Source organism: Arvicola amphibius, chromosome 2 (assembly GCF_903992535.2).
Source record: "Arvicola amphibius chromosome 2, mArvAmp1.2, whole genome shotgun sequence".
NCBI lineage: Eukaryota > Metazoa > Chordata > Mammalia > Rodentia > Cricetidae > Arvicola > Arvicola amphibius.
In genome coordinates, this window is record NC_052048.2 from 21,645,941 (window position 1) to 21,670,463 (window position 24,523).

At 46.5% G+C, this 24,523-nt stretch overlaps 1 protein-coding gene across 1 annotated transcript in view; it reads right to left on the bottom strand.

Annotated features, from left to right (window-relative positions):
• Positions 1–427: 427 nt before the first annotated feature.
• Positions 428–24,523, bottom strand: part of Cracr2a (calcium release activated channel regulator 2A) — a 115,011-nt gene continuing 90,915 nt past the window's right edge. The window contains exons 14-19 of the mRNA XM_038320374.1: positions 22,654–22,786; positions 12,493–12,574; positions 12,300–12,414; positions 4,478–4,579; positions 2,118–2,194; positions 428–820 (exon numbers count right to left, since the gene is read on the bottom strand). Coding sequence (XP_038176302.1) covers positions 736–820; positions 2,118–2,194; positions 4,478–4,579; positions 12,300–12,414; positions 12,493–12,574; positions 22,654–22,786 — 594 coding nt within the window. The 3' untranslated portion in view covers positions 428–735. The remainder of the gene's footprint in view (positions 821–2,117; positions 2,195–4,477; positions 4,580–12,299; positions 12,415–12,492; positions 12,575–22,653; positions 22,787–24,523) is intronic.

A 24,523-nucleotide genomic window follows, 5' to 3' on the forward strand; every position in this document is an offset into this window, starting at 1 on the left:
AGAAGGCATAGGAATGTGACTGCTGTGTGACTCCAGGTGTGGAGTTGTCACAGCTGTTCACCCTGGGGTCAGGGTTGAGGCTCTTCAGGAATCATATTGCATAGACCACAGCACAGATCCAGAGGGTGCAAAGGCTGCTGGGAGAAGTTGTGAAGCCTGTGGTTCGGGAACTCAGGAAGAAGCAGAGAGAGAGCCCTGGAAACTGGAGCAGACCCTTGAGTGTCTCAAGGTCCATGGCATGCGTGTCAAGAGCAGCTCTCTGGTTTCTGGAGAACAGGGGCCAAAGCAAAGGCAGTCTACTTCAGGATCACCCAAATGGCACCTCTTTGGCCTTCAAGAAGCATCACATTGCCCCTGCACAGTTGCCATGGCAACCACAGTGCAGCGCCTCCTAAGGGCATGCAGCGAGGAGAAGGGAGGTGTCGAAGGCACATGGTGACTTTTCTGGAAAATCCCATCTGCTCCTTTCCTTCACCTTGGGGGTGGGGAAGGAGTAGGTATTGGGGTGTAGAAGAGATCTTTAAGATAGAGAAAAAACAGCCTTTTGGCTGCAGGCGCTTCCTCCCATTAGGGGAGGCAAGTCACCAACAAGGACAAGGCACGGTGGGCCTTGCCAGGTATTGCTACTTAGGAGACCAAGCGCTGGTTCAAGTAGCCATGTGACCTTGGCCTTTGGAGGATTGCTGGCTGAAGATGACCATGGGCACGGTTAGGGTGGCTGCAGAGGGCCTCCTGTCAGCCACAACAGGATTTCTTCTTGGCTGGGGGGCCAACCTGAATGGTGTCCTTCCTCACTGTGTCCTCTTGCTCCTTGAGTAACCTGGGCAGTGTGGGGATGGGGGAGAAGAAGAGATAGTGTCAGCCGCAGAAACTGCCAGGCTGGGCGCTGGCACCGTGGACCAGCAGCCCTCACCTGAGCACCAGTGTCTAAAGTCTACACGGAAGCATGACTATAATTGTGAGGACAGAGCTCAGTCACCATGGACTCGTCACGACACCTCCACCGGGAAGCCACCCCTGATCACCTTGCTGAACCTCTGTCCCTGCTGCACGCTAATCCCTCTCTGTGTGACTCCATCCCTCAGGGTGACCAAGAATGTGCCTTTATTCTGGGGACTCTGCAGCCAACACAATAACAGATACATATCTGAAGCTCAGCAGATGTTCACAACTAGTTGACTAGTTGTCAACTCTGCAGGATGGCGCCTGTGCCCAGGGCTCCAGGTTAAACATAGGAGGTAAGAGGTGACAATGGCAGGGTCTTCCTCTGTGCACCCCAGACACCCGCACCTCCTTTGTCTCCTTTGATTTCTCCAACCTGTTAGCAGGCAGGGAGGGTGTGACTTATTGTCTTACATTCCCAATGTAGTCAGTGAGTCAGTGGCAGAGAAAGGTCGAGTACTTTCCCCTCAGTATATGCCACAACCCTTAGCCTCTCCAACACATAGAAGACTTGTTCTTGAGTCTTAACTCCTCAAAGTCAGATATTTTCAGATGCCCCAGCAGGAGTGCTGAGTGTAACACCAGCAGCGCTCAGTGTTGGCTGGAAGGATGGACCGAAGCTTGGGTGCTGAAAAGGCTCTGGGGTGGTTTGGTTTGCCTGGTTTTTTGTTTGCTCTTAGAGTCTTTCTACGTGGCCATCCCTTTCAGCACCGTCCTGCCTTCAGGAGGGTGCCCTGCTGGCTTCGCTTCTACACTGCCCATCTCTCTGGTTCCCCACTCTCCAACCCATGAGTCCATACTGTGAACTTCACATGCTCCCAAGCAGGCTCTCAACTAATCCCGCTGCAAAGTCAGCTACTGCTAAGGCGGACTTCTGATGGGACGCTTTGGAGGTGCATTTTCTGGGCAAAGGGCAGCCTCTGTGACTGAAGGGGACTGCAGTAGAGGTGACAAGCAGGGGTGCTTGTCTTCCCCCCACTACTATTTCAGAAGGCTGACTTTGACCCCCAAAGTCCCCCCATTAAAATCCTATTTGTGCCTGCACTCAGGGGCTCAGAAGACAGGAAAAGAGGCTCGGATCCAGCCTGACCAGGAACTAGGGAGGGCAGCAGGCACCATCCAGGCCGACTGCAGCTGGGCTCAGCATTGTTTCACTCGCTGGGTGCTTTTCCTACCTGGCGAGGTGGAGCAGGGACTCTTTGGTGTTGTGACCAGAACAGGCGCTGCATTCATAGAAGATCAAACTGTTATCCTGGAATCACAGAGCAGAAGGGGCATGTGGAAGGAACTGGAAGAGTGTGGGGACCAAAGGAAGCTGGGGAGCAAGCCCTGTGACTACAGCCTCGCCTCCTCATCCGTCGTGATTGGTTTCTTTCTCCTAAGGCCCCTGACGAATGCTGGTTCTGTATGGAGCTATCGGCAAACAACAATATAGCAATCCAACGATAACAATCTAGTGCCGGCCTGTGCTTTACACTTTCTTGAAGCTTGGTCAAGACTAGACTTGCTTGTTTCAGGTTCACATCCGCCTTTGGAGCAGGTAGAAAGGCCAAAGTAGACAACGCTGCTACCATTTTTTAGGCAGGGAAACCGAGTTAGAGAGGCAGTGTGGCAGGTCTGGTCAAGTCAGGCATTTAATGAGCAGAAGAGCTCCCCTAAAACTGCTGTTATAGGGACATTGCTCTTCTGTAGACTTGGGCAGAGATCATGGGGCTCCAGTAAGCTTGTACTCTGGCTGCCCAGGCTGTGAGCATCATTATATGGGGCAACTGTCCATCACTCATTAGGCAGAGGTGATGCTGTGTACCTGGGGGCTCTGGCCAAGGACCCCATGTCCATTGATCACTTCCATTAATAGGTAATAGGTTACTTACTTCATAACAACAATGCTAAAGGAACCGAGCTCTGGTTTGGATGCTCTGCCTTTGGAAGGTGGTGTCGGTGGTGACTGAGACCCCCTGAAGACTAGCTCAGGAGGCATTGAAAACAGTGGCTTCCAATTCAGCTCTTTTCGTCCACGCTCAGAGACCCTGCTCCAGTCTGTGCCTTGTGCCCCACATGTTCTGTATCTTCCTGTCTACTTTCTATACAACACTGACTCTGGAGAAGGCTATAAGAGGAGCCACATCAAGGATGGAGGTGCAAACAGAAAGGTCCAGAACCTAGACCTGGAACACATGGCTTGCCTTTCATCTTCAATTGTTCACCCTGCACTACTACACTTGGAATGAATTATTCAGCTCCTGTCCACATGTTTATTTATTTTTTACCAATTGAAAATTAAATTTGTGTGAGTGTGTGTGCACGCACGTGTGTGTGATCCCCGGCACTACATAAAAAGAACATGCTGGCACACATCTGTAATCCCGGCACTTGAAGGCAAAAGCAGAAAGATCAGAGTTCAAGGTCGTCCTGGGATATAGTAAATCTTGCCGCAATACAAAAATAGAATCAAAAATGAAAAAAAGAAAATATAAAAGAAAAAGGGATGATAATAATAATAATTCAGGTTTGTATTCTTCAGCTGCAGTTTTTTTTTATCTAGATGTATTTGGAATTCCAAAGTCTCTTATTTCAGAAAGGTAATAAATATATACTACATATTACATAATACCCTCAGTGGGTCTGGGACAGATCATTGTAATCAAATATATTAATATTTCTCTAACGAGACATTTGGATATTCACTATAAGTGAGATAAGGTTTATAGAGAGCCTCATGCCAGTTCCAGTTAGATATCCTGATAGATGGGATGCAAAAACAAGCAAACAAAGGAACAAAACCCAAAAGCCTGCCTATCGTCAAATCCTTCGAATGTCAGGACCGTGGCCGTGCCCAGTGACCCCGCCCAGACACCAGTCAGACCTGTCAGCATCTTCTCCTATGACCCTTACCACCTGTGCTCATTTCGGGATCTGAACTTAAGTAAGTCCTGTTTTGAGTAAACAATTTAAGAACTTAAAATCACTGGGCACTGTGCCTTCTCCTGAGTACACAGTTCCATGAAACCAGAGGCAAGAAAGGAACACAGGGGGAGCCTTTCTGCTCCCCCAATTTCCACTGGGCCCTGTTGGTCCCAAAGGCTGCTACTTATTTTGATACTTTTCAGACTTTTCCAGCCTCTCCTTTGAGTTTTTCAGATCTCACTTTTGAGATCTTATATCAAAAATATTCCACAGCAAAGTGGTCCACACTACTGCTTGGGAGATGGTGAGGTTTTCATTGTCTTGGATGATCAAGTGGAGATGCAGATGGTGGTATTTCAGCACACGAACAAGATTCTTAGAACTTGTAATTCCATGTTCCACATAAAAGGGTTTAGGGCAACTCTCCTCCCAGTGTCTATCTTATGAACCTCACCTCTCTTTACAGTTGTACACATATAGGACCCGAGTCATTCCCAAGATGCCAAGATGTTCAATTGTTTCCCTTCAACAAGGCTTCCAGAAGTTCCTACCAGGGCTCCTGAGCTTATTTCTGCATACTGGGAGGGTCTCCACCCTATCCAGAAAGAGGAAAATATGGGCTTTTTACCTTGGCAAGTTGCTCTCCCAGGCCTCTGGGGACTTCCCGCTCCTTCTCATTGTCAAGTTTATTGCCCAGCAGCAGAACAGGAATTCGGTCTCCCACAGCTTCCTGCAGAACACATCATCCCTTCACTGAGAGAAATCTCTCTGGATGATGCCAGACAGCCGGTTCACAGGGCTGCCTGGAAGAATCCAGACTCATAGGAAAGCGCAGCAATGAAGAGTGAGATTAGAGTCTATTTGCCATGCTTCTGCAAAGTGCTAGGACCTGTCTCTTCCCTCCTCTCCACTCCCCATCCATGCAACGATCTCTCTCTTTTCACCAACCTCTGGCTCTTGTATTAAACACACCAACTTTCCACTTGTTGAAGAGGATGAGAAAGAGAGGGAGCATGGACACCAAGGGATGGTGAATTCTGACTTACAGAGCTTTGCTAAAGTCACCAGACCCAGGCTAACAAAGCAGAACAAACCTAGGAAATTAGTCATTGTAGATTGGAGTTGGTCTGTGGTTGCTTTGAGGAGAGGTTGCATCTTGAGCCTCTGTGACACATGAGCTCCCTGAGGGGACACTTAACTCTGAATCATCGTTGGCTTAGCTGGGGAAGGCACTAAGGACTCACACTCCTGGGAGCTCTGACTCCTAAGAAGGCCCGGCTTAGGGAAGAGCTATGTGCCGTGGAAGCCCCACTTCTCTGTTCAGAAGAGATGACTTCACACAAGGTGACAACCGTGTTTGTTCTTGTAGTGGCTGTGGCATCTCGGCCATATCCTGGAGGCTCTGCCCTATCGGCAAAAAGGGGAGTGCTACATGTGTGTCCCCAGAGGCGGAACAATGGGCCTGGGACACAGTTATATAGTAAGTAAATACAGTAATGTTTACATTTAAGAAGGTTGTTGTTTTACTTTTTGAAATACTTAATTAGGGGCTTTTAATCATAATTTGGTAACAAATAGTTATTCACTGTAGCTAAATGTTTTGCTAAATAGAGGGGCTGTGGGAAAATAGACGCTTATAAGCCTAAGTTACCGCTTTGCCAAAAGTCTCACTGCTTTACCTCGGCATCTCATGCAAACGGCTAAAGTGCATATGATCAGAACGCCTAATCTAAAGTTTAAATGCAATTACCTCTGAAATTAAACCCTCCGTGTTTACTTAATCTGCACGTTCACTTTTTTACTGCAGTTCAGTGGGAGAAAGTAATCCTCATTTGCTAACAGGGACCTCAGGCTCAGAGGACCAAAAAGGCACAATTCAGCTGCAGAACAAGAGATGAAGGCCGCCGAGTCCACGGGTCCATCCTTCTCTGAAACTGCTGTCTAGACTCATATTTCTAGGGAGCACTCTGCTGCCTGGTACGTTACTAAATAGAACGCTCTAAAAATGGCACCCACTGGGAAGAGAGAAACGTATGTTCACAGTGATATCTCCCATCTTCTGACCCACTAAAATAAATCAAATCGCATGGGCAGTTGACAAGTGAATTGTACTTCTCTACAGTGAGAAGACCAGCTAACAGCATCTATGGACCGCTACATGTGGCTCCTTATTAGCCGAGAGTTGCCTAACGGGAATGCCCCAATCCTTCCTGTGAGTGCGCAGACAGCAGAATGCTTATGCAAAGTATTTTTCACATTAAAGGAAGAAAAGAGGAGGATTTGGGGAACTGGGCCAAAAGACTTGCTGTTTAGAGCACATGAGAAAGATATATTTGTAGACGTATGTGTGAGAATGACTAAGGTTTGTGGGATTTCTTGACATGGAAATTCTGCAAATATGAGCATCAGACCTAAAATCTTGGCACAGAAATTCAACCCAGGTTTTATTAGTAGGTAGGATGGGTCACGGCTACAGCTTCCTTGCACAGGGGATGATGGGCACCGAATGTCTGAGTAAGATAGGGTGGAACCTGCATCTCATGCCTGATATGGACCTTCTTCAGAGCGAACACCAACGCTGCTCTCAGGAAGAAGGACACGCTTCTTTGGGAACTATTCCTAGACAGAGGAAGGGGAGAGTTTAGAAAGAACAGAAAAGCAGGCCACACTCCCAGCTGCATCCCATTCCTGTCGTTTGCTTACTTGTCCATTTGCACAAGCACTCTGGACAGCTCACTTCCCCTCTGTGGGCTGCCCTGAGAACAGAGAACATGGCACAGGTCTAAGGTAAAGGAGATCGCACAAGGCCAGGGGGTGTGACAAGTAGCAGTCCTCATGACCCTGACCCCATCACCCAAAGAGTGATAAGGAGGTTTGCTTGTGTCTCTGTGTTCAGATCCTCCCTGACTCCTGAAGTATCTACCTGAAGTTGATGCCTTCCTTATTTCTAACAAGGTTTTCAGCCTATCTGGTACTACTTGGTACAAAGAGGCATAATTACCTATTAGATGATGCAACACTTTCCTCTTAAATTTATAATTATTTTAATTTATCATCATTTCTCATTATCATTATTTTGGTGATGGGAACAGAAGGCAAGGCTGGCACTCTCCCACCAAGCTCTGCCTCCAGTCGAACATCTCCTTTCGAAAGTGCAAAGTATTCTTCTACTAAGCCTGGGAGACTATGGTGAACAGTTCTTTTTTACCCTCTGTTGTTGATAATGCTCTGGAATCCCAGAATATGCACCATGGGCTCTTAGCCCATTGGCCAGGCACAGACTCTGTCCTCAGGAGACTGGGAGCTGCCACCTTCTCTCTGGATGATTCCTCTAGCAGGTACTGCTCTCTAAGCCACTAGTCTCTGATTCTTAAAATAGGCTTCTAGAAAATGTCTCTGTTCTAGAATGTTCTAACAGAGAAATCTCTCCAGAACTTTGATTTGCCATAGCTGCCTTTCTTCATATTTGAGTGTGATGGAAGATAGATTTGTTGAAATTTCATATCATCCATCTCTAGCTTTATAGAATAAGAGCTGTCAACTAGGAGCAGAGGACTGTCACTCAGCCCTGGGTGTGCAGCTGCTGGGTTGAGCTGGTGTGTGTGTGTGAGCATGTGTGCGCATGTCCAAATGTGCATGTGTGAATATCTGTTTGCTGGAGGCATGAAAACGCACTTAGCTGGGAGAATGTTGCTATTTCTCTGGAGCCAGAAAAAAAATTTTCTCAGCACATTAAAGCACGCCGTTATACTAAGAAAAAAAATGACTGCAAAATTATATCTTGAGGGTTTCCATATTTATCCACCCCCTGGACTATGAGTCAAAACAAGATTTATTTGTACAGTTCATTTTAAACTGCCAGCACTTCAAGTTCAACTTGGAATGGGTGTGTGTGGAGGGAGGGGGGGAATCAAACTGCTATTTTTGTTCCCTGCTGTGCATTGTCACCAAGGACAAAGATCACAGGCTGAGATTTTTGCTTGCAACCAGGAAGGGAGAGGGAAGTAGGCCAGAACCTCTACAGATGAGACTGGAGAAACAAGGCCCAGAGAAGAGACCAATACCCCTACATTTTAGGAGATTTTTGCATGGTCATATGAAGAAAGAATGCAGGGGCAGAGCCAAGAGCCAGGTTCTAGCTGCACCTCACAAGCTGTGGGTGCTTTTGGACAAGTCGCTTCCTCTCTTTGTTCTCCAAGGTGAGGTAGGTGTGTGTGTGTGTGTGTGTGTGTGTGTGTGTGTGTCTGAGAGAGAGAGAGAAAGAGAGAGAGAGAGCTCGCGCACACATACATACATGTGAGCGCATGAGTGTGTTGTTTGTTTAGCTCAGAGATGCTGTTCTATATGGATTCACCTTCCCATCATTTCCTACTTCCTTAATGGATAGGCATTGCAATATGCTACCTGAATAATTAAAAGAGAAAATCTGAACGTGAAGTTCAATAAGCAGAACAGGCTTTGGAGATTTGCAGCCTGGACTTGGGGTACACACCAGCCCTCATTGTTGTACCCAGGTCTGTGACCTCTGCCAGATAGAGGTCCCTGGGGATCTTTAGATATCTATCTTGCCCATGGTCTTAATATGGCGTGCTTCAGGCCAAACTGTTTCCTTCTCAAAACCAGAATGGTCAGATTCATTCTCCTAGAGGTGATGAGAAGCTGAGGGGCTGGGATGCAGATCTGGCAGGAAGGACTTGTGGCTCACAGTTGAGTCATTAAAAACCATGACTGGGCCAAGCCAAAGCCTCTTCTGAACATGGCTCGTAGGCAATGTGGAGCTACCTGGTGTGGGGAGAGCTAGAAGGGGATGCAGGAGAGATGTAACGGCAGAGCCACCTCATCACACAAGCCACTTCTGTTCAGTGAGACTGATACCCATACCGTCATTGCTCTCAGTGTGACGTTGGCGGGAGAAATGGGGCCTAGCAGGTTGTATTAGGTCATGAGGCATGCACTCTTGGAAGGCAGTGAAAATTCTCGTGAGTCCCTGGTTAGTTCTTTTGGTTTTGTTTTTCAAGACTGGGTTTCTCTACGTAACCTTAACCATTCTGGAATTCACTCTGTAGACCAGGCTGGCCTCAAACTCACAGAGACCCGCCTGCCTCTGCCTCCTCAGTGCTGGGATTAAAGGTGTGCGCCACCACCACCTGGCCCTGGTTACTTCTTATAAGAGAGTTGTCATAAAGAGAGTAAGCCTGGACCCTCCACTTCTCCTTGTCTCCCCACCACCTTCCACCATGATGCAGTAGAACTACGAGGGTCCTGGCAGGGTGAAGCCAGTTCAGGTACCATGCTCTTGGTTTTCCCGAAGTGTGGGCCAAGCGAACTTTTCTTCATATACAATCTCTCTAGATATTTTTCCCGCGAAATGAGTCAGAGTAACTGTCCAGATGTTCTCTTACATGACGGTCTCTAATATCCTTCAAGCTGGAAGGACCCTCAGGTTATCTCATGTGTCCACTCTTGTTCTGCCATCCTCCTGACCCCAGGAGTTCAATGCTATGCACCATACATAGAATTCCAAGATTCAGGACCAGAAATTGTCAGAGCTGACAGGGTAAGAACTGCCTTTTCAGGGAGCTGCACCTACTTCCCTGTGCACCTGTCCCCTCTCCACACCACCTCTTCGAAGACCACATCTTCCTCATTCATGGCAAACACAACAGTTTATGGCTTGGTTTCCCAGATTTTAGGTGGATGAGAGGTTACGGGGAGGGTGCTGGGAATAGCTGGCCACCATTCCGTTAATAACACAGCTTCAAGCCCTGAAGACTGTTATTAAAGCTCCCCCCCCCCCGCCCTCCTTTGGCGAGGGAGTTGGCGAAGTGCTCTGAGCTCTTTGACAAAATAAGGTTCTCCACAAATATAAAGCACTTATTACTTTCAGTTCCCCTCAGATCAAATTAGGTGTCAAGTTTTAATCTATCACCTGACACCTCTGATTGCCGGTTGCCAAGGCAGAATGACTTAGCTTTTCAAGAATGGAGGAATAATTACATCCATGATGCTTCTTTTCCACACCTTCAACACACAGTCAACCATTTGACACAGCCTCCTCCTCTCGCTCCTGAACCCTGAGCCCTGGAACAGGGAGTGGGAGGGGAGCCTTCCCTGGTCCAGCTTCTCAGGTTCAGCAAGTGCTGGGCACATGGCCCGTGTTTAGAAAAGTCCTGGTCAGGGGCGGAGGTGCTTTAAAAAGACTCGGAGCCTTGCTATTCTGAGAGAGGGAAAGCAGCATTGGCCTCCCTGTGAAGTTGTTAGAGATTTGAAATCTCATATGCCTGCACCTATGAGTGGCTCTGCCTTTTAACAAGGCCCTCGGGAGACTCCCAGGCATGGAGGAGTTTGGGAAGCTCTTATTCGTGGTAGGAACTATGAAGGCTGAAAATCAAAATCACCGGCTGGTTTTTGTTTGGTTATTTGTTTTGTTTTTTGCTTGTTTCTGTTTTCCAGGCCTGGGGCTGGTTCATCTCTAGGGAGGGCCTGGCCTTCAGTGTTGAGCCCAATGCTTAGGCGCTGTCTCTTCAGAGTTCCTTCAGAGTTCATCAGCACCTTCTGTCAAACTTGTTTTAAAAGACAAGATTCAAACTACAAATTACCCACACTTAGAAGATCCCAAGTTAGTAATGTACAATTTACCACCTCAGCCTGGTGTCTAAGCCCATGAGTGAGTGACTCAAGGCTCCTGTGAGGTAAGGTACCTGCCTAAGAACCTGCTCACAGTGTTGATGACCCCATTCCACCAGGAAGAGGCACACAGCACTCTCTCGGCACACGATTGTGTGAAGGACCAAGCTCCTACCTCCCAAAATTTCTTCCTGCTCACCACATTCAGCCTGATCTCTTCCTCTCTAGTGAGATCCCAGATTGTCTGGGAGCCCTGGAGACTAGTGACACCCTTGTGACAGCGGAGAACACAGTCCTGTGTTTGTCTCCATCACTGCCATCAGTGCCAGACATTAGGACTGCCCAGCTCAGATCCAAACTTGTGTGTGTGGTCTGAGGCTAGGGGAAGAACGACTAGATCTGTAGAAGTCACAACTCAGTTTCTTCACTTTGAGGTGTGATAGGTTATACTAGCGTGTACTAGATTGTACTAGACTATTTTCAAATGGAAACCCCGTTGTCTAACAGCATTTTATGTAGACCTCCAATGTGCAAAACTGGAAAGAAGTTGAGCAGATAGTACAGAGAAAGGAGAACATATGTAGCCAGAGACCGCTCTTAGATTTCCCAGCCACCCAGACCCAAATAATCACACAGAAACTATATTAATTACAACACTGTTTGGCCTATTATCTCAGGCTTCTTATTAACTAACTACATTTTAAATCAACCCATTTCTATTAATCTGCGTATCACCACAAGGCTGTGGCTACAGGGTAAGGTTCTATTCTAGCATCTTTTTCCTTCAGCCGCTACATGGCATCTCTTTGACTCCACCTACTCTCCAATATTTATTTCTTCCAGCCTGGCTATATTCTGCCCTGCTATAGGCTGAAGCAGCTTCTTTATCAACCAATGGTAATAAAGCATATTTATAGCATACAGAGAGGAATCCCAGTCACTAAACCTTTCCCTGCCCTGCCCTACCTTCCTGGAAATGTCACCCTGATTCCAGGACTTCAAAGGCAAAAAGTATAAAACAACAACAACAACAAAAAAAAAACCCCAGATCATCAGTATTGTTTCTCCTGGTACTGCCAACAACAAAGAAAGTAGATCAGGAAGAAGGGGGGGAAGGGAGGACAGGAGAAAGAGAAAAAAGGAGGATGATGAGGATACGAGGAGGGAGGAAGAAAATGATGCTGACAAGATGAAAGGATGGGAAGGATTATGTCATGAGTTTAAAGTTCAAATAGGATCTACCCATATATGCCATTGCCACGTTCATTAGTTAAGTGAAAAGACAACCCATGGCATTTCAAATTTTAGTTCTTCACACCCATAGGTGTTTTAAGGACATGAATTTTGAGAAATGATTTGTATTAGCCATTCTCTCAGAAACTTTTTTTTGGTTTTTCGAGACAGGGTTTCTCTGCAGCTTTAGAGCCTGTCCTGGAGCTAGCTCTTGTAGACCAGGCTGGTCTCGAACTCACAGAGATCTGCCTGCCTCTGCCTCCCGAGTGCTGGGATTAAAGGCGTGCGCCACCACCGCCCGGCCTCTCAGAAACTTTTAAATCTGCTTATATTTTGTCCCTTAATGTTCTTGGTAATGGGGCACACGCAGATCGGCAGCTGACAAAGAGCATGGTTCAGCTGAGTGATGCCGGAGGAGGGGCAGATTAGGGTGGGAGAAGTCAGACATCAGAGCCAAATGGGAAGAAGAGTCCAGGATGGGTAGGCGGGGCTGGGATAAAGTTGTGAATGTGCTGAGGGCCACAAGGGAGAGTCGGGGAGCAGAGAGAAGTCTGGCAAGCCCAAGACCTTCCAGGAAGGGGACTGCTCACCTCCACGCTGCTCAGCCACTGCCGGATCGACAGGAAGGATTGCTTGGCTGTGAGGTCGTACATCACAACCACGCCATCGGCCTTTCTGAAGAACTGCTGAGTGACACAGCGATACCTGCCACGGGAGAGCCAGCGTCAGGTACACACCTTCCTTGGGAGCCCTGGCCTAGGACCTGGGTGTGCAGCACCTCACCTCTCCTGCCCAGCAGTGTCCCACAGCTGTAGAGCCACCTGTGCATTGTCCACAGTGACAGTCTTCACTCGGTAGTCGATGCCTGCAAGGTGAAACAGGCCCATGAGAGCTGCCTTGGTCATGGGCATCCTCGGTTCCAAGTTCAGAGACAATGCCTCTCTGTCTGGAACCAGGGCAGCCCATCTTCGCTGAATAGTGCCTGTAGAACAGCATGGGAAGATCAACTGAGCACTGCACAGGGAGCCATGAGACTTGATTTCTGGTCCTGTTTCAGACTGAAGGACTTGATGACATAAAAAAAAAAAAATCTTAGTTGTGGGCTCCTTACTATACCACCATGCACCTACTCTAGGATGCTTGGTGTGGGAAGTCCTTCTGTGATGTGTTGTTTTTATTGGTTAGTGAGTTAAGAGTATGTCTTGGGCCTGGCAGGGAAGAATAGAGGTAGGCAGGGAAAACTAAACTGAATGCTGGGAGAAAGACATCAGAGTCAGGAGACACCATGTAGCCGCTGCCAGGAACAGATGATCCAGAATCTTTCCGGTAAGCCACATCCATGTGATGATACACAGACTAACAGAAATGGGTTAAATTAAGTTGTAAGAGCTGGCCAGTAAGAAGCTAGAACTAATAGGCCAAGCAATGATTTAATTAATATAGTTTCTGTGTGGTTACTTTGGAACTAAACAGCTACAGATACTGGCTAAAGTCATGTCAGGGCCTACGTACAAAAGCAACATGCAATGAGATTTGCTGAGATAATGACCGTCGTCACATTTATTCCTTACTCTGTAGCTTGCCCCTCTCATTCTCTTCTTTTGGTGAAACCACTTTCAAAATGTTCCTAGTAAATTCAAACATCCTGAGGGATGGAGCATACTTTAATATTCCTATCAGATAATCCAAAGGCATGTAGAGGGTGAGTCTGAAGAGGAGGAAGATGACTGGAGGAGGAGCAGGAGGAGGAGGAGAGGGGTTGGCAGGTGGCAGAAAGAACAAAGAGGAGGTAGGAGAATGAGACAAAGGCAGTATTCACTCCTGAGAAGGGTCTAGGTCTCTCTGTTTGTGTTTATTTCATTCGTTAATAAAGAAACTGCCTTGGCCCATTTAATAGGCCAGCCCTTAGATGGGTAGAGTAGACAGACCAGGAAGAAGGAAGTGAGGTAGATGCCTCAGACAATCGCCATGTCTCTCCTCTCTGAGCCAGTCGCCATGAAGCCAGTCACCAGGTCAGACATGCTGAATCTTTCCCGGTAAGACACCACTCATGGTGCTACACAGATTATTAGAAATGGGTTAAAGCAAGAGATGTGAGAGTTTGCTAATAAGAGGCTGGAACTAATGGGCCAGGCAGTGTTTAAATGAATACAGTTTATGTGTTGTTATTTCAGGGCATAAGCTAGCCAGGCGGCTGGGAGATGGGCAGGACGAAGAGCAGGCCTGCCCACAGCTCATCACTACATCAGTCATCATGATCATAAGTTTATGATCGTCTCTTCAGTTGTGTGGCCCTTACCCTCCCTGGGATGGACTACCCAGAGGGTCAGGGGCAGGTCAGTGACAGGTAGTCTGTGCAGTCCTGAGAACTGAAAATCTCAGCACAAGGTCTTCTAGGATTCTCCAACCTTCCGGATTCTCTGAGCTACATTGAAAGATGAATAATTGTCTCGGGCCACACATTAAACTCAGTGGGGGTATGACTGTGGTTTGCAAGCATACCTGTGCTTTATTTTGTGTGGCATAGCTTATTCTATGTATGTATATATGTATGTATGTATATTGTGTGATGACTACACAATTGAGTCACACACAGAGAAAATCAGGTAATGTTTCAGGTAAGTTTACACTTTGGTGTTAGGCCACATTCACAGCTAGCATAAGACACATATGGCCCTCTGCTCACAGGGTGAACACCCCTTTCATAGGCCTTTTTCGCTCCTGGGAGCCTAAGAATGTTCAAACATGCATAAAGATGCTTTTTAAGCCTTATTATTTATTTCTCCTGGTTGCAGACCTCGAAGGCATCCCTTTCCACTTTCCCAGAGGCCCAAGACTCCTTGCCCTGCAGGGAGAGAGAGCAGAACAAGGAACAAGCCTTCACAGAGAGTAGCAAAAGAAACTCAGCAGTTATGGAAGAAGCAGGAAGTGGTAAATGTCACCCCAGGCCCTTTGCTTCACAGACAGGCTCAGACAGGAATGGATTCATCTGGGTGAGAAAAGAGTAGAATGTTTTCGCTATATTTCCACTGTTTCCATGTAGGCCTCCAGCCTTCAGTGTCTTCAAGATAGTCATGAGGGTATGCAGATACACACACACACACACACACACACACACACACACAGGGGGGGGGAGGAGAAACTGCAGTCAAGGCTCCCCACCCCATTCCAGCATCCTTATCTGGAGCACAGGCTACCTGAATCTTCCTTTCCTCAGGCAGTCCATGGTCATGTGTACCCATCAAAACAGTTGACAACTGCTAGCTTCTGAACTGGGGGTGAGTTTTCTTCTTGGTTAAAAGCATGAGAGGGAGAGATACCCCAACTCTATATGCTTTGGAGAAGCCCCCTTTCCTCCTTTCTTACTACTTTTGAGTAACCACCACCAGCAGGGTCAGATCTGAAACCACTCATAGGGCCTGAGGCCCCATGAATATGGAGATTTCTGTTCTTGGCATGGGAAACTGGGAAAGGATGAGTGGGTATTGCTGGGGACAGCTGGTGTTGGCTGCTTCCAGAAAGCCACCTCTACCTTTTTGATTGGTTGCTAGAGGATGGACAATGTCTATTTTGCAGGGAGTGAGGTAGACAGAGGGCTGGACAAATGTGTTCTGTGCAGTGATGGAGGATTCTCATTGGCTAATAAACAAACTGCCTTGGCCAGCCCTTAGGTGGGTGGAGTAGACAGAACAGGAAGAAGGAAGTGAGGTAGATGGCTCAGTCAGATGCCACACCTCTCCTAAGTTAGTCAGACTGCCGTGCCTCTCCTCAGGGAGAGAGATGAGATGGAGCCAGCCACCAGGTCAGACATGCTGAATCTTTCCCAGTAAGACACCACTCGTGGTGTTATACAGATTATTCGATATAGGTTAGTCAAGATGTGAGTAAGAGGCTGAAAATAATGGGCCAGGCAGTGTTTAAAAGAATACAGTTTCCGTGTAATTATTTTGGGGCATAAGCTAGCCAGTGGCTGGGAGCCAGGTGGCCAGGAGCTGGGCAGGATGAAAAGCAGGCCTGCCCACAGCCCCACACTACAGAATAGCACCTACGTGGATAATTGAATCCACAGAAAGCTTGAGAAAGCTTGGGAAAGAATTGCTTCTTGGTAGCAGCAATTTCTCGGGTCTGAACATGTGTTTTTCAGTTTTCAGCCATAGCAGGTAAAAAGCTGTGCCATTTTAAAATGCCAGCTTTCTGGGATGTCCTGCCAGGGCAAACTCTGACTCTTTCCAGCAGGCAGTCCTGACTATGGAGCTTTTGATTGTTGTTTAACACTGTTGCAGCTTGCTAGCTGGCAGGGACCTTGAAACTCTGTAGAGCTGTGGCAATGAACATGGCTCTGGCTGGTACCTCAGCCACAAGGCTGTAATCGCAGAAAGCTAAGGAATGGGCTGGATCCAGCCACCAAAGTCAGCTTTAGTCCTACCGATATTGCTCAGTAAATTAAAGACTCATGTGGTCAGAAAAAGAGAGACAGAGTAAAGAGAGATTCAAAAACAAAGAAAACCTCTAAATGATTTACACTGTGTTAAAAATATATGCATGACGAAGGTTAAAGTTCTTAAAAAGAAAAAAGAAAAAAGGAAGTAGCTAGGGTGTGGTGGCACACACCTTTAATCCCAACACTTGGGAAGCAGAGGTAGATTGACCTCTGTGACTTCAAGGTGTGGTAGCACACACCTTTAATTCCTGCTCTGGGGAGGCAGAGGCAGACTGATCTCTATGAGTTCAAGGACAGCCTGGTCTACAGAGTTATTCCAGGACAAAGATATACAGAGAACCTGTTTCAAAAAGTAAAAGTAAAAATAAAAGAAATAGAGGTTAAAACAAAGCTGCACAAAGATGGAAAATACACAGAGAACCTTGATACTGTATGCTATTATGCTCTCTTTGAATTGTTTGAATGCTGAGGAAGGAAGAACAGGTGCTAAAAGATATTTGTTTGTAAATGCTGCTGAACTAATCCAAGAAAGATATCTTGAAAATACCTTGACTTCAGAATTTGGATCTAAGGATATGATACTTTGGAAAAGAGATTCTTCTTTTGTTTTTACAGAAAATGAGACTCTGTGGATTGCTTCTATCCCAATATGGTATGATAGACCACGTCCTCCTGAAAGGTTGCTGTGAACACCTTCAGAAAATTACTTTACCCAACTGATGACTGAGATGAATCTGGCATACAGGTTACACCATGAAAAATCTGATTAACAGTGTCCCCATTCAGCAGGAAGCAGTTTGGAGAGAAATAACTGCGCCCATGTTCCCAAATATTGCCTATAAATGTTCTTTTACATTTAAAGGGGGATATGATATAGATATGAATAATTTGCATTGGTATAGATTTTAAGGTCAATTTTGTTATATGTATATGTATTTCTGCTCTTGATTAAGGTATTGTGATTGTGTAATTCATTTAAAAATGTAATGTATAATTAGGAAATATAGGTTGTTAATGGATAATCTTTGATAATAGTTAAGCTTGTAGTCATGTTAGTTAGATTTTCTAGATGTGCATAGATATATTTTAGATAGACATTCTTCATACATTCCAAAGACTACAGAATATGACATTTAATGTTTTAATAAGTTGGGACTGTTCTTAACAATGAGACATTTCTGCTCCTGGCAGCACCAATCTACTTCAAGTGGAAGATGGGCATCGAAGAGGCTACTTATGGACTTTGTTAGCCATTTGGGCAAGAAACTGCTCTTGCCTGGACTGTTGCAGAAACTGGACACAAAGAACCCACAGAGAGAGGACTATTGAACTTGCCTAAAGGTGAGATGATTCTTTGGGGTCCCTAACTCATGAAAGAGTCTGCGAGACATTCTGCAGGACACAGCAGATAGTGACTGAACTGCCTTTGAAATTTCCTGCTTCATGGAAATGTCTGCTGGAAACTATGGGCCTGAAGGCCGAAGATGGATGCCCCAACGGTACAGAGGAACTTTGGGTGACTGTCCAGGCAGCGAGTTGTCTCTGTCATTTCTAGAGTTTCTAAGTTGCTTACTTCTTATTTACTTAGGTAATATTATATCCTTCTGGAGTCTTTGATGGAGTTGAAGAATAATAGATAGATAGTTATAGTTTTCCTTAGTTATGATAAGATAAAGTAGATATAAATATTGTAACTGTAATTCTTGCTTGATAACTGTTTCGTTATATGTAATTTTACTATGTTAAATTTAAAGCCTTTCTTTTTTGTTTAAACAGAAAAAGGGGAAATGATGGAGGATTCTCATTGGCTAATAAACAAACTGCCTTGGCCAGCCCTTAGGTGGGTGGAGTAGACAGAACAGGAAGAAGGAAGTGAGGTAGATGGCTCAGTCAGATGCCACACCTCTCCTAAGTTAGTCAGACTGCCGTGCCTCTCCTCAGGGAGAGAGATGAGATGGAGCCAGCCACCAGGTCAGACATGCTGAATCTTTCCCAGTAAGACACCACTCGTGGTGTTATACAGATTATTCGATATGGGTTAGTCAAGATGTGAGTAAGAGGCTGAAAATAATGGGCCAGGCAGTGTTTAAAAGAATACAGTTTCCGTGTAATTATTTTGGGGCATAAGCTAGCCAGTGGCTGGGAGCCAGGTGGCCAGGAGCTGGGCAGGATGAAAAGCAGGCCTGCCCGCAGCCCCATACTACAGTGCAGTGGTGAGCTTGGTATGAGCTGGATGCGAAAGGCATTTCCTTGTCCAGCATCAGGCAGGCAGCCAGAGAAGCATGTAAGCAAGTCCACAGAGGCTGGGTGTGCAGCTAGAGAACACAAGGACAACATAAGGTGAGCATAGAATAACAATGACCACACCCCGACACCCTGGCAGGAGAATAAGAGCTCAACAGAAGAGGCAGTAGATTACTGTGCAGCCAAAGGGCCCGGAATAGATGAGTTTTAAGAGCACCTGGCACTCTAAAGGTCCAAGCACCGGAAGACCTGGGCCCTGCCAATGACAGGCAGCACGACCTTGGTGATGTCATCCCACCTCAGTTTTAGAGATTCTTTGAATAATAAGGTGGATGGAGGTTTGAAGGAACTAGATTGGTGTTTCTTAATCTCTAAATTCGGCTGGAACATTCCATGATGATATTGAGATGTCCTTCAACTTGCCACCTGATTAGACTGACAGCTACAGTAAAGAAATCATCAGTCACTAGAAATGAGCTGCAGAGTGGTATGGGTTAAAGTTGAGCTGAAGGGTCCCCCAGAAGGTGACACCAGCCATTCTGGTGAAGGCAGTCCAGGCTATCACCATGCAAGGAGGGGAGGGGATATGTCCACAAGTTGCCTTACAGGAGGGCCCTAGGGTGCTTCAGGAATTCCCTACAGGACATGGGGATGGGGACCTCACTGATTGTCAAGAGAGAGCAGAGGGCATTCTAACAGGAGATGATCAAAACAGGGAGGGTAAGAAACCATGTGGAGTAATGCACCCGAGCCCTGGGGATCAGCCAGTGAAATTTGGTCACTTTCACTGAGGGCCTCTCTCCCCTCACGATCTGACTGGATGTGAATAGACCTTTCCCAAGGGTCTTTCCAGCTCCAGGGCTCCACAAAAAACATCAGTTGATGTCTACAGGTTCAAACAGCTGTTCATGAAGGAGCAGGCAGGGTCCTGAGGTAGAGTAGGCAGGACCCCACATGGTTCACCTTATTGTACACAGAGGCAAGGGTTCTACACACCATTTTTCTCCTGGAGTGTAGGAGACCAGGAAGTCAACTCAGTGAGTCTGAAGAAAGGCCCAGTGTTTCTTGCTGAGTGGTGTTGTGGAATATTAGTTGAAGATGTGTTACATTCATTTATGCTGTGAGACATTTGTTTAATGATGCAAAGACACATTGCACTCTTTTATGCTGCATTTGTTTAACTCTGTGAAGATGTGTTACTTTGCCTGTAAAACACCTGATTGGGCTAATAAGCTGAACGGTCAATAGCAAGGCAGGAGAAAGGATAGATGGGGCTGCCAGGCAGACAGAATAAATACAAGGAGATAAAGAGAAGACTGAAGAGTAAGAAATGGGAGGAGAGGAGGACACCAGGGACCAGCCACCCAGCTACACAGCAAGACACATGATGTGGGGTTCCCCTCTGTATACTATGAATATGTTTTATTACCATTGGTTAATAAAGAAAGCTGTTTTGGCCTATAACAGGGCAGAATATAGCCAGGCTGGAAGAGATATATAGAGAGAGTAGGAGGAGTCAAGGAGATGCCATGTAGCTGCTGAAGGAGAAAGATGCCAGAACAGAACCTTACCAGGTAAGCCACAGTCTCATGGTGATACACAGATTAATAGAAATGGGTTAATTCAAGGTGTAAGAGCTAGCTAGAAATACACCTAAGCTATTGGCCAAATGGTATTGTATTAATAAAGTTTCTGTGGGATTATTCAGGCCTGGACACCTGGGAAATGAACGAGTAGTCTACTACAGTCACAGAGTAAGAAGTACAGAAATGTATATAGAATAGAAAAAGATAAAAGCCCAAGGCCAAAAGGTAGTTGGGATCATTTAAGAAAAGCTAGCTAGAAACAAGTCAAGCTAAGGCCGGGCAATCATAAGACAGAATAAGTCTCCGTGTATTTTTGGGGGGAGCTGAGTGATGGCTTACCAAAGAGCAAAGAGTAAAACCAACTACATAGTGGAGTCCTATCTGCTGTTCTGGACAAGGGGTTGGCCAGAGTTCTGGGTTGGGGTTGGGTTGCTGTGGCCTTGGGAAACTGACTCTGCTGTGATGTGTCATCCTTAAAGGAACATATTTGGTGGTTGGTGTGACAGTTGCTAATCAACTGACACACAAAGGACAAGGTCAGGCTCCCTGGGCTCGAGAACTTGCCCTAGAGAACCTGCTAGTACTCTGGTGTGTTTGTGTCCTGTGATAAAGGACCTGTAGTTTGTCCTTTTCCTAAATTGTGGAAGTTTCTCGAAATGTGTGGTGGGCTCCAGGGAAGTACAAATGGGTAGGTTTTCTTCATCAGAGCATTCTATCTCAGGCCTGAGGTGGGAAGTACAAATGGATTTGACTCCACTGTCAGGAGAGACGAGCCTGGGGTCTCAAAACACATCTTCTCGGTCACCATGAGCCCATAATAGACCCTGACTTATAGGTCCCACAATGGAGCACCCTCCAGGAAAGCCAGCCAGCCCGTCTGCCTCCAGTCACTGTGGCACTGTTAGAACACGATTTCCCCTCCTGGAATAGCTAGGTCAGACTGTCCTGGGTTTTCATCCAGTGCTTGTCCTGTTTCCTTTCATGTCTTTTGCTTTGTATTGGGATGTCCTCCGTCTTTATGTGGAGTAACGCAGGAGGGAGGCACAAGATGCAACAGCATAAGAAAAGGCCCGCCAGGAAGCAGAGGGCACGGAAGCATGTGGGAAAACACATGGGGCTGCATCTCCCCCAGGAAGGGTCCTGGGTCTTGGAAAGCTTGGCGTGTAGAGCTAGTTTGTCAGAAGCCATTGGAAAGGGTAGTATGGCCAGAGACCTGGGCTTGAAAGCAGGCAGGGTACCCACACCCAATCCTTTTTTTTCACATAAGAAAAATTAAAGCCCAAAGGGGAACTGTGTCCTCTTGGGGTCACAGAGTCAGACACGTTGGTAACAGAGTCAGGATGAGGACCTAGGATTTTCAATGGTCCACTGAAACTCCCAGCCTTTCCTGCTCCCAACTTCTGCCCACCTCTAAAGGCAGAAAAGGGACCCTCCCACTCACAGGGTGCTCTGGGCACACGATGCAACATTGTTAGGGTCCTATGGAAAGGGCTAGATGATGTCCTGTGTGTGAGGCGAGGGAGGGTCAGCCCTAATTGTGGGAATGTGGATAGGGCTCCTAATCTCTCTGGACCTGTTTCTCAATCAATCAGGCTGATCACAATGATCACAGGTTGAAACGGCGGCTATATGGTCATGGCCAGTGTTCAGATGGTAAGATTACGTTGACTACATTGTCAAGTTCAGCTGGCTCATCAGTTCAGTTAAAGAGGCACAGCGAGCATTCACACTCTCTTCTTTTGTCGAGCGACTCAACATGGTGGAAGCTAAAAGGTTAACCTGCCCTTGATCCCGCCACACACTCCAATGCCATGTGCAGCTTTGGGTAAAACAAAAGCCTCTCTTTGAATAAAGGATTATCCATAAGTGGATAATTCAGCCATGATTATCTAACGGCGGCTGAGCCTAATACACTCCTACAGTTAATTTCCCATGACTCCCAGCAAATCCGGGATATGGGACAAGGCAAGTCAATGTGTAAAAGAAGCCTTGCAGGGTGCTGGGTGTACATGTGTCCACAGGCCTAAGGGCGAGGCAGGCAGGGGTAGGCCCATAGGAAAGGTTGGGGGTAGCAGGGCTTGACTCTGTGGGAGTTCCCATCAGAGCTGGGGAAGTATGAAGGTCTGGGGCCCCACTGATTGAAACGGGGACAGAGAGCTAGTGAGATGGCTCAGTGGGTAAAGGTACTTGTTGTCAAACCTGATGTCCTGAGTTTGATCCCCAGAACCCACACAGTGAAAGGAGAGAACCAACTCCTATAGACTGTCAGAAGACCTTCATACTTGTATTCTCTCTCTCTCTCTCTCTCTCTCTCTCTCTCACACACACACACACACACACACACACACACACACACAGAGTAACATATACCTGTATGCATGCATGCTTGTATACATACATACATAAGATTATTTTCTTAAAGTGGGGCAGAAGTAGCAAAAGGTAGGTGGGGGCTCACAGAGGGGAACAAAGACCTTACACCCACCGCTGCCAATCACAACTCCCTAAACACAAGGTTGGGACTATGAAGCACTCGCCCCGCCCCACCCCACCCACACACCATGAGCCCAGCAGCCCAGCAGGTTGAGATGGGCCTCTCCTTGCTCCTCCTAGCCCACTACTGAGCAGCCAGTGCCACCATTCCTCCCGTTAGCCCTTGAGGAGAGAACTCACCCACGGTGGCCGCCATGCCTGGGGAGAAGCGGGCCTCACAGATCCTCCTCAGGAAGGATGTCTTCCCCACAGCGGAGTCACCCACAAACACGATCTTGAAGAGCCGGTCTGGGGTAGAGGGAGTGTTTTCCTCCTGTGGACAGAAGACAGTCTGTTGGGCACTGTCACTAGCCCCTGCTGCTGCTACGCTGCCTTTTATTGTCACTGCGATGGTCCACTGAGACCCTAGCACCAGGGAGGCCACTTCTGCCCCAGAATGCAGCTAGCACTGGTCTTGGAGCATGGGGCTCCTTCAAGCACGAACAAAAGATTGTTAGGAAAAATAACAGCCTTTCCCACGTGTTCATGCCAATGGGACTCTGGGACAAGCAGGCAGGCCCTGGCTGATGGAGTGGATACTGAGAGTGGAGTGTCCAGAGCTCTGGAGTGTGAATTACAAGGGGCCAAAGGGCCAGACGGCAGGGGCTTGGTAAGAAGGCAGAATTCTCTACAGGGGCAGGGGAAGGCAAGTGTGCTGGGATTGCTTGTTTGTTTTCGTCTGCTTGATATAAGATACAGTCATCTGGGAAGAGGAAACTTCAACTGAGAAAATGCCTCCATCAGAATGGCCAGTGGAGAAGTCTGTAGGGTATATTTTTTTTATTGTTTTTATTTTTCTTCCTTCCCCTCCTTCCTCTCCCCTCCCCTTCTACTCTCTCCCATGAACCCCATGCTCCCAATTTACTCAGGAGATCTTGTCTTTTTCTACGTCCCATGTAGATTAGATCCATGTATGTGTTTCTCTTAGGGTCCTCTTTGTTGTCTAGGTTCTCTGGGATTGTGAATTGTAGGCTGGTTTTTCTTTGCTTTATGTCTAGTGAGTACATGTAATATTTGTCTTTCTGGATCTGGGTTACCTCGCTGAATATGATGTTTTCTAGATCCATCCATTTGCCCCCAAATTTCAAGATGTCATTATTTTTTCTGTTGTGTAGTTATCCATTGTGTAAATGTACCACATTTTCCTTATCCATTCTTTGGTCGAGGGGCATTTAGGTTGTTTTCAGGTTCTGGCTATGACAAACAATGCCGCTATAAACATAGCTGTGCACATGTCCTTTTGGTACAATTGAGCATCCTTTGGGTATATACCCAAAAATGGTATTTCTGGGTCTTCAGGTGGGTTATTTCCTAATTTGGGTATCTACTGATACCCAAAGCACCTATACCAGTTTGCACACCTACCAACATCAGAAGAGTTCCCTTTACCCCACAACCTCTCCAGCATAAGTTGTAATCAGTGTTTTTGATCTTGTCCATTCTTACAGGTGTAAGATGGAATTTCAGAGTTGTTTTGATTTGCATTTCTCTGATTGCTAAGGATGTTGAGCATTTCCTTAAGTGTCTTTCAGCCATTTTAGATTCCTCTGTTGAGAGTTCTTTGTTTAGGTCTGTACCCCAATTTTTTATTGGATTATTTGGGTTTTTTGATGACCAATTTCTTGAGTTCTTTGTATATTTTGGAGATCAGACCTCTGTCTGACATGGGGTTGGTGAAGATCTTTTCCCATTCTGTAGGCTGCCGGTTTTGTGTGTGTGTGTGTGTGTGTGTGTGTGTGTGTGTGTGTGTGTATGTGTGTGTATTCTTTACTTTGCAGAAGCTTCTCAGTTTCAGGAGGTCCCATTTATTAACTGTTTCTCTCAGTGTCTGTGTTACTGGGGTTATATTTAGGAAGTGGTCTCCTGTGCCAATGCATTTTAATGTTCTTCCCACTTTCTCTTTCATGGGGTTAAGTGTGGTTGGTTTTATGTTGAGGTCTTTGATCCATTTGGACTTGAGTTTTGTGTCTGGAGATAGATATGGATCTATTTTCATTCTTTTACATGTTGC